The 10,101-nt window shown below is 34.4% G+C and overlaps 1 protein-coding gene across 2 annotated transcripts; it reads left to right on the forward strand.

The window, feature by feature from the left end:
- Positions 1–533: 533 nt before the first annotated feature.
- LOC149565010 (histone-lysine N-methyltransferase ATXR6-like) lies at positions 534–3,446 on the forward strand. Of its 2 annotated transcripts, XM_089818539.1 has the most exons (7): positions 534–672; positions 900–1,461; positions 1,580–1,654; positions 1,782–2,011; positions 2,313–2,413; positions 2,555–2,767; positions 2,965–3,446. In XM_089818539.1, the coding sequence occupies exons 2-7, from the start codon at positions 1,134–1,136 to the stop codon at positions 3,122–3,124; spliced, it is 1,107 nt and encodes a 368-aa protein (XP_089674665.1). In that variant the 5' UTR covers positions 534–672; positions 900–1,133; the 3' UTR covers positions 3,125–3,446. The 2 variants fall into 2 exon arrangements, with proteins under 2 accessions (XP_089674665.1, XP_089674666.1); XM_089818540.1 differs by lacking the exon at positions 534–672 and having other exon boundaries at positions 997–1,461; positions 2,555–2,771.
- Positions 3,447–10,101: the final 6,655 nt, after the last annotated feature.

Raw genomic sequence — 10,101 nt, forward strand, 5'->3', positions numbered from 1 at the left:
CTTGATCCAACATCATAGACTTGTCTTAAGATTCTTTTATATTTGATACTGAAATGAATTGTTCTTACAAAACAAATGCTCGTTGAACCCTTTATACAAATAAGAAAATGTTTATAAAAATGTGTAAATAACAACAATTAAATAATATGAACATTATAATGTAAAATTAATGACACTTTATCTAATAAAAAAGACCTAAAAAATTCTTGTGATAGAAATTCTTATCATGAACATGACTCCTAGAAACAAACCAACACCTGCTTTTTAAGAAAAACTTCATAAAACTATCACACCATACCTAACATATGGTCCCAAACTACTAAAATACATTACATAAATTAAAAGTACAAATCTAACAATTTACTTATTATTGTTAATAATTAACAACAGTTTTGTGCGTAACAGTCAAAATCAGGCCGACCATCCATGCCCAAACGGGTTGGTCGACGAAGGGAGTACAAAGGAAAGGTGTCGATTTCTTCCAGTCATTTGAACAAAACTGGGCCTTTCAAGCCATACAAATAAGCTTAATATAATCTTTCATTATAACAATCCATTTTATTTGACCAGCTCTCAAACATTTCCCGCCAAGGCCGAAGGGCAAGCTTCAAGAGACGTAAAATCCTGCAACATTTTCTCTTTTTGGCATTGTGGTTTCAAGAACAGAGACAGGTAAGCAATACCCACTTTCCGGAATAGATTTTTTATGATTAAATTGGATTTATGGGCCAGGAGCTCAGTCCTCATAGAAATGAGCAGTACCCACTTTCTGCAACCGATTATGTTCATATTTTATTAGATAGGTTTATTAATTTTGCACATGTGATTGGTTCATATGCTATTGAGCCGTGAATTAGGAATACTATTCTTAAATGATTGAACCATATTATATGTTTCAGATATCAGTTCAGATCGAAGGTGTTTGGGCACGGGGGCAACTCATCTGCTGTTCAGCAGATGGGTTGATCTGGTTAACTATAATACTTATTTCAATGCTCAGATGTTAATCCGTAAAACAGAAAATACAGGCACAAATTTGAATCTCTTTTAAGGGTTTATTAGATTAGGGTTTCAGTTGCTACACCAACTCTTAGGCCGACCTAAACGCTATAGTTTGAAGGAGTTTTCTGGAAATGGGGAGGGGGGATAGCGACGGTAAACTCAGCAAGAATGCAGCTGGGACAGCGAGATGTACGAATTTGCCGAGAAAAAATGATACGAATGGGAAGTCATTGAATAAACTGAAGAGTACTAACTCCAAGGCAATTTCCAATAGTCCGGATTATAGAAACACTCTTTGTGAGGAATGTAAAAAAGGAGATGAAGAAGATAAAATGCTGTTGTGTGATAAGTGTGATAAGGGATATCACATGTATTGCCTTTGTCCTGTTGTTGTTAAAGTACCTACAGGGAAGTGGTTTTGTACACAATGCAGTAAACACAATAAACTAAAAGTAAAAGGTCTGCAATGGTAATCCCTTAATATCCCCTTTTTTGTGTATATGTATGATATGTTTTTAGCGTTTTGGGAAATCACGGTGATATTTTGATTGGTTAACATATTCTTGCCCTAATGCAGAATTCCCGTTAGTGCAGACTAAGATTATTGATTTCTTCCACATCCAGAAGTCTGGTCTGGTTGCTTCATTCAATGGTAAGGCTTGTTGGGGGGCATTTTAGTCTGAATTGGCATGCATGTTTTCTGATCTGTCTCTGGTGGTACTAGTTGGTCGGGGTTATTTGGAATTGTAGAATAGCATGACAATCTTTTTCCAATCCAGATGTTCAAAAACCCAAGAGGCGTGGTTCAAAGCTGTTTGCCACTAAAAAGAAGAGAAGGTTGCTTCCATTTGTACCAACTCAAGATCTGGATAGAAGGCTGAAGCAGATGGCATCTCTTGCAACAGCACTTACATCTGCAGGGGTTCAGTTCAGTGATGAACTAACCTATATGTCTGGTATGGCTCCACGTTCTGCTAACCGGGCTACATTGGAAGTTGGTGGTATGCAGGTAAGTGGCTTGTTAAACAGATGGAGTCTCATGGTTTAATTGCATCTTGGAATCAAGGACATTGAAAGTACAAATTGTGTGGAATGTCTTAAACAAATACTAAATAAAATTAATCCATTAATTTGAGGATAATTTTCCTCGGCAAAGGAAAAGAAAGAGTCAGTTTTGGATAATGGATGGTACATCGATCAGAAAAATCATAAATCCCTAGTCTCTGGTGTTTACAGCTTTATGTAACATTTAGAGCTTTAGATTTGTATACTAATTAGTTCCTGATATTTGTATATTTACTATAATACAGGTGATGTCAAGAGAAGATAAAACTACCCTTGATATCTGCAAAGCAATGAGTAGCAGAGGAGAATGCGCTCCACTGCTTGTTGTTTATGATTCAAAAGAGGGGTATGGCATGTATTTCTTCCATGTTATTTGCACCCATTTTGTACATTACTTCAACTATTCAAAATTGCTTGAGACGAGAAGCTACCTGCCAAATTGTGGGATCAATTTACTTACATGATAAAATTATAATGTCTGCCACAGTTTTACAGTAGAGGCAGATAGCAATATAAAGGACCTCACAATTATTACAGAGTACACAGGGGATGTTGACTATTTATGTAAAAGAGAAAATGATGATGGGGACTGTATGATGACTTTGCTCATGACAAGACATCGATCCAAAAACCTTGTTATTTGCCCTGATAAACGTGGAAATATAGCACGTTTTGTCAATGGTATTAACAACCACATACCGTGAGTAAGATTATTACATAATTGTCTTTAATGAGTAGGCATCCTTTATTTATTTTAAATGTAATTTGTTAATATAGAACATTCATTCATTAATTAATTTGTTTGATTGTTTACAAGTTTAGGTTTTGTTGTATAATCTATTTTGTGGATAGTAAGGTGTTCTTGTTGATTATTTTTAAGGCCACGTTTGTATACAGGGAAGGGAAGAAGAAGCAGAACCTGAAGTGTGTGAGATACAATGTGGATGGGGAGTCTAGGGTTCTTCTGATTGCTATAAAGGATATTGCCAAGGGTGAAAGACTGTATTATGACTACAATGGCTATGAGAAGGAATACCCAACAGAACACTTTGTGTAACCTAGGGCCATTGTGGCACAGGCTGTTTTGTCACTTCATGACTTCGAGGATTTTGCAGTATACATTAAACCAAATCTGATTCAATTCTATTGTTTTCCCTGGCTTCTGAAAGCACATCATAACCTTCAAATTTTTTTGTAGTCATTCTATCATGAATTGAGAAGATAAGTTGTTTAACTATCAACGGATGCAAAGTGATCAGTGAGTGATTTAGCAATTTCCCAGTAACATATGTTTCGAAGAAACGTATGGGATGAAATAGAACTTGGGAGAATCTGCTTGACATCTTGTGAAATCATAATTATTTAGTATTTTTGCATGAGAGATCTTGCCATATGTGTTGTGTTTTGTTGCATCTTTTTTGGGATCAAATAGCGATTTTCTGTTGAGTTGAATAGTCCACATGAATTGCTTCATAATCATAACTATCCTTGTATCACATGCATATGATTATATCAAGATGTTTGGAGTGAATGGAGCTGTTTTTCTTGTAAACAGATCTTTCCAATAATAAGAATTGAATGAGGTCATTTTCTCCACTTTTCTAGTAATGAAGTTATACATATTTATCTCAAGCAATGGTTGCAACTTTCTAATTATAGTCATATAAAGGTGATGAACGGAGATATATAGGAATTAAAGTGATTGCATTAGTGCTCAGTTCCATGCTCTGTAGCTGTTCAGAAACATCTGATTTATCTAATAGTGATGAAAAATATCATTGGAGTGAGTATGTATCGAACACCAGATGCAACCCAAGATATGATGGAATAATGCATTTTCACAGTTCTTGGACTTGCTAGGACTTGCCAGGACGCAGTGAATTCCTTGCAGTGTCCAAGGGGCCTGGAACTTGGGCCTATCTGAGTCCTGGGCAAGTGGTTGTGGAATTTGGCTTTACACCTACAGAGTGCATTTGCTCAAAAGTTTCTAAAGCCTTATCAATGAATATATTTCATGCATATCACACAACCATCTCATTCCATGAAATGACATTTCTTTTTGAGGGATTCTGGCAAACAGTTCATTTGCCTTGTCTATACTTACCTATTTTTCATACATGTCTACTAGGGCAGTTGCAGTGACAACGTTTGAAAAACTCTGTCTAGGTGTCCATGCAATTCAAGTTATCTAGAATGAATTACATCTCATATTGCTTGGTAATTGGTGCAACACAGGTGCATGCAGCCAAAACTGTCTAAAATGTGTGTCTGTGCTGTGTGTTGCTGAGTTTTTCTGTGAGTTCTGAGTTCGAGGCTGGTTCACCTTGCGAAGTCCAAGTCATGTTTCTATGACTACCACCTACTTGATGAGCATTTGTTTTTGTTCTTAAAGCCTTTCATTCTAAAAGTCTATCCATACCTTGTCTCCCACTTGGAACTTGATGATGGACATTGTTTAGATCAGGTCTATGCTTGAACTTTCCATTGATTGGCTACAATATGTTGTGGATGTGTTGTTGAATGTCACATCATATTGCAGCCACGTCCAGTTCTTTTCTATTTTGTTTCATATGCCCCTTCATCTTTAAGGTTTTAATCGAATATAGCAAAAGATGGTTTCAAAAGACATGTTTTCCCCCAAACGAGGAAACTGTGTTTTGTAGATTTATAACCTCTTCAACTTTTCTGGTAGAGATGATGTTTATCTGCTTTCTACCATCCATAATAACATTCAAGGCCCTTCCATTCTCCCACATTTGTGAGCTGTATATGCATTTATTATCCTCTGTCGGAGGGATCATTCAAATTGCAATTGCAATAGTGGTATATGAGACTGCAACAACTATATACCCAAATGAATTTATAGGTTACCATATCAAGTTTATTCATAGGCTAATAGTGCCAATAAAAGAACTTTCAAGGAGCACATATTCTAGAAGCCTCTAGGTGCCAACGAAGTCAAAACAGTCACCAAACAAATGAAAACTATAAATTTTGAGAGGTTTTAAGTCGCCAAGCAACTCTTTACTTCCTCACTTCACTTACCTCAAATCTCAATTTTCTAAATGCTGCTTTTGAATTTTCATTTCATCACCTACTTTTTGTTGTCTTATTTCTCTTCATGTACCTTCAAGTTTTGCACTTGTTTCTACAATCTTGGGTAATGATTGTTTCATGTTTGCTTTGTAGTGATCTCTTTTGATTTTTTAAGAACAATTTTAGGTTATTGTTCTAGTCTAGTTTTTTGTTTCATACCCAACTATTATTCCTTTTCTTGAACATCCAACCCTTGATATCCTTGCTGCATCTCTAGATTTTATTCTTTATCAGGGTTAAATATTAGATAACTTATCTTTTCTTTGACATTTTTTTAATAGAACTTATACAATTTTCTTTACTTTTTGTTTTTGGGCTTCTTTATTTTTGGCAATGGTCATAGATTTAAAAGAAAATGAGGACTTTGAAAGAAGAATCAAGGACCTATATTATGGCTACGGTTTTAAGAAGTAACATGCTATGCATCTAGAATAACCTAATTGTCTAAGGGGTATTCCTAGCATGGGAGAGTTGGCATGAGATGTAGAGGCCTCATAAATAGATGACACTATAAGTTCATTGTCTTTTCTTTTTATTCCTTGACTTAATAAACACTCATTCTATTAGTCTATTTAAATGTGAATTATTGACCATGGTGTTCATTATCCATCTCTATTTCATTCTCTCTAAAAACTCATGCAATGAAATTAAAAAATTGAACATTCAAACTTCTATCACTATAAATTATAAATGAAATTGTTGTGGATAAGGTCAATGATCTCGCCTTGTCAAGATTCCAAGGCCATGTAATAGAGAAAGTGACATAGGTAGTCAAGAACATTGACATGGTAATTATGCATTAAGTGGGTGAGAAACTTGAAATGAGTTAAATATAATATGGTAAACCTTCCTTCAAAAGTTTGATACATGATGATATAAGTACAACTATATAGTTAAAACATATTAAATTTATTTTATCAAATTTGAAACATATAACCAATATATACAACAACCACTAGATGATAACCATGCATAATGATACAAGATATGTTAAGTAGGGAAATCCTTGACCAAAGGGAAAACCCCATTGGGAAGGATGCCCACAAGATGATGTACTAATGTAAAAGTTCCTTGTGAAAGGATATGACCATATTAGGAGTAAAATAAATACAATAAGTACATTTAGTCCATGTTAGGAGAGTTTGAATCCTTGGTAGAAGATTTCAACCTTGTTAGGAGCTACCATCAACCCTGTTTGGAGTTGATAGGAAGTCAATTGAACTCATTGTCCAAATTTCTTTAGAACCATCTTTACTAAACAATTCTTAGGATAACATATCCAAGGGTGAACTAAATGATACAACAACTTATCTTTCTGATATAGCTCCTTTGAAGTTCTTAACACATCAACATTATTCTTTGTTCTAATCTCATCAAATTCACATTACAAGATTGCATACATTCGCAAATTCATAATGAGACATCTACAACCAAGGAACATATATTTCCTTTATATCAATTCCTAAAATAACTAATTGAGTTGACCTTAAGGCTTTCCCAATGTACAATGAACAATAAGATACTACAATTAAGTTCCACATGCGACAGTACACAATACATCATTTTATAACAATAGTTGTGCTTGAGAGTGAACATATGACACATTAGACTTTAGCAACCATCACAAAATAATCAACTAAGTCTTCTATCTTGAACACATAACCACAAACATGTCTTCAATTGAAATCCAAGCCCCTTGAACAAGCTTTGACCTCACCAAATAGATACAACTCAAATATCAATATACTATTCCCTACATAGTGACCACTAACCAACCTTTTAGAAAGCTTCTATAACTCACTCTAATCTTCATAAATCTTTCCACAAAGTTAGATATATCATAAAGACATATCCAACAACTCTCTGCCAACCCGCAAAACACAACTCTACATCCTTTGATTGTGCTAAACAAAACACTCTCTACAACTCTTACTGTTCTATCCAAAAAGCCAACATGTTGACATCAATGACAACTCTAGTCATGAATGCAATACATAGGACTTCAATCACCTCTTTAAACATACCTAAAGGAATAGTCGCAATATTTATGCTAACAATAACATTTACTAATAAATAATTTAGATGGTTTATTGATCATTGTAGTATTTGTTGATGATATTATCTTTGGAGGTAATAATGAGACTACTTAGAAATTTTATGAAAAGATGAAGAATGAATTTGAGATGAGTATGATTGGTGAGATAAACCAATTCTTGGTATTGCAAATAAATTAGAGCAAGGATGAGATTTTCATAGTACAGACCAAGTATCTGAATGATCTATTGACAATATTTGTATTCAAAAGTTGTAGAGAGTTGGTACACCCATGTTTATAAGTTAGAAATTGTCAAGTAAGAATGAGTCTCCTAGTGCAATGCAAATAAGGTACATATCAATGATACAAGGATTGCAATATCTAACTCATGGAAGACCAGGTATAGCAAATACAATTGGCATTGTTGCAAAATATTAAGTATGCTCTAAAGAAACTTACAAGCAACAATAAAAAGAATATTTAGATTTTTGAAGGGTACATAAGATTATGGATTACGGTATGACAGATCACATGATTTTACTTTATACATACAAAAATGCGGATTGGGAAGGTAATGTGGATTATAGGAAAAGTAATAGTGGTGGTGTATTCTTCTTGGGAGGAAGATTGGTTTCTAGGCCAAGAAAGAAACAATATTGCATCTTAAAATCTATAGTAGAAGAAGAGTACATAGAAGCAACAAATAATTGCAATCAGACCATATGCATAAATAAAATTTTGAAGGACGTAGGTATCGAGTTTCTAGAATTTATTATCATTCATTATGACAACACCAATACAATAAGCATGTCAAAAAATCTAGTGTTACATTTAAAGAGAAAACACATTGCTATACATTATCATTTTCTAAGAGAGAAAGTTGTTGCAAAGGAAACAAGATTGGAGTATGTCGGTACAAAGGAGAAAATAGAAAATATTTTTACTAAACCTTTTGCTAAGGATACTTTTGAGTACCTTAGAGGTATGCTTGGGGTAATGCCCCAACCCATTTCAAAGTAATTGATGCAAGAATTGCATCTGTCCAATACAATAAGAGCACTATTCATTTTGGAATAGATACTTGATGCTACTCCTATGGGGGAGAAGTAGTCGTTTTAGGAAAAGTTATTCAAGAATTCTTATGTAATATTTTGTTACAAAAATGTCTATTGGTACTTGCTATTTGCAGATTGGTTTGACAAGTAAATAATGAGATAACTTCAGATTCAAAGATTGACACCTTTGTCATTGATGTCAATGGGGGAGAGTAATAGTATATAAGAGAGTATTTAGAAGAAGATTGATGTCAATAAGGAATATTCATTTAGTTGAAGTTTTGAAGAGACAATTGGGTTGATGGTTTTTCATCATGTGTTTCCACCTGTTAGGATTAAAGAGACAAAAATAACAATTACATGCAAATATAACCAATATCAGAAAATAATTAAGCACAGAGAAGAGAACACAATATACAAAGGTTTAACGTAGTTCACCCAATCCATGGGCCACGTCCACTAAATAATGAGTCTAATATTATTATCGAGTGATTTCAACCTGATTACAATCTGCGATCCCTTGCAACCCAATACCACTACAAGAAGATACCAAATCATCATACACCATAAAATCCCTATCCCTAAGTCATTTTATACAAGATATTTTCCATTTAGAAAATTAGGGCTAGAATATTCTGACCAATATATAATTAACTCCTGATGTGTTTTACAATAGTAAATTTATTTTTGGCTTTTGGGGCACTGCCCCTTGACCCCACCTTGCATCACGAAATGGAGCGTGCCTGGGGCCACTGACCCCATGACCCTGTATGGGGTGTTGCCCCTTGATCCTACCTATTGAACTGGCCCAAGACCCCACAAGGGGCATTACCCCTTGACCCATAGCACAGGGGAATTGCCCCAAAACCTTTATAGAAAAATATGGGGGGCATAGGGGCATTTCCCCCAAACCCTCGTGGAAAAATATGTGGGGAAACTGCATTGAATAAAGTGGGGAAAAATCAACCTCTAAGTCTGATTAGGTTTCACATAACAACAATATCCCACTTGGAGACTGATCAAACTCCATAACAATAACCTTCCACTTAGAGACTGATTATAACACTACTAAACATGTAGCTCCCAATGGAATGTAAAACTAGCCTAGACTCAATTGTTATTTTATTCTATTCAATATAGAAGACCAAGTGAAGTTGAAGAGGAGTTTAGCTTTTTCTTTATCACTGTTTTTGTAAATATATCTATTGGATTATCATCGTATATATCTTTTCCAACTTTAAGTGTCCATCAACAAAAAATAACCAAATGAAATGATATCACAACTATATACATTTTGTCTTTGAATGTAGAGACGAATTCTTTGCAAGATGAATGAGACTCTGTAAATAAATAATTGACCATCTGTGGGTGACCCAACTCTTTCATGAAGAATTGAATCCATATAATCTCCTTGGCTTCCCTTGTAGAAGCAATATACTCTATTTCAGTAGTGGATAAAGCCTTTACCTTCTGTAAATTATAAATCCAACTCACTGTTGTCCCACCAACAATAAATACATATCCTGTAGTACTCCACTTGGTATTTTAGATCCCCTACCAAATATGAGTCAACATATTCATGTAAATAAGTAGTAGAGCCCCCAAAATGTAAACATTTACTAGATGTACCTCTCAAATATTTGACAATCCATTTGAGTGCCTTCCAATGCTTAACCCAAGGATGACTCATATACTTGCTAATATCTCGTAGACACTTAATATTGTCCTAAACACTATATTAATTAATTTAATATCTTCCTTTACACTATAATTAATTATATTTGTCATGTTCCTCTTCTTATTTAATTAAATTTATTTAATTAAATTGGTTCACTTCCCTAATGTATT

The sequence above is a fragment of the Cupressus sempervirens genome, chromosome 3, assembly GCF_028749045.1.
Source record: "Cupressus sempervirens isolate cs-2001-9-10 chromosome 3, ASM2874904v1, whole genome shotgun sequence".
NCBI lineage: Eukaryota > Viridiplantae > Streptophyta > Pinopsida > Cupressales > Cupressaceae > Cupressus > Cupressus sempervirens.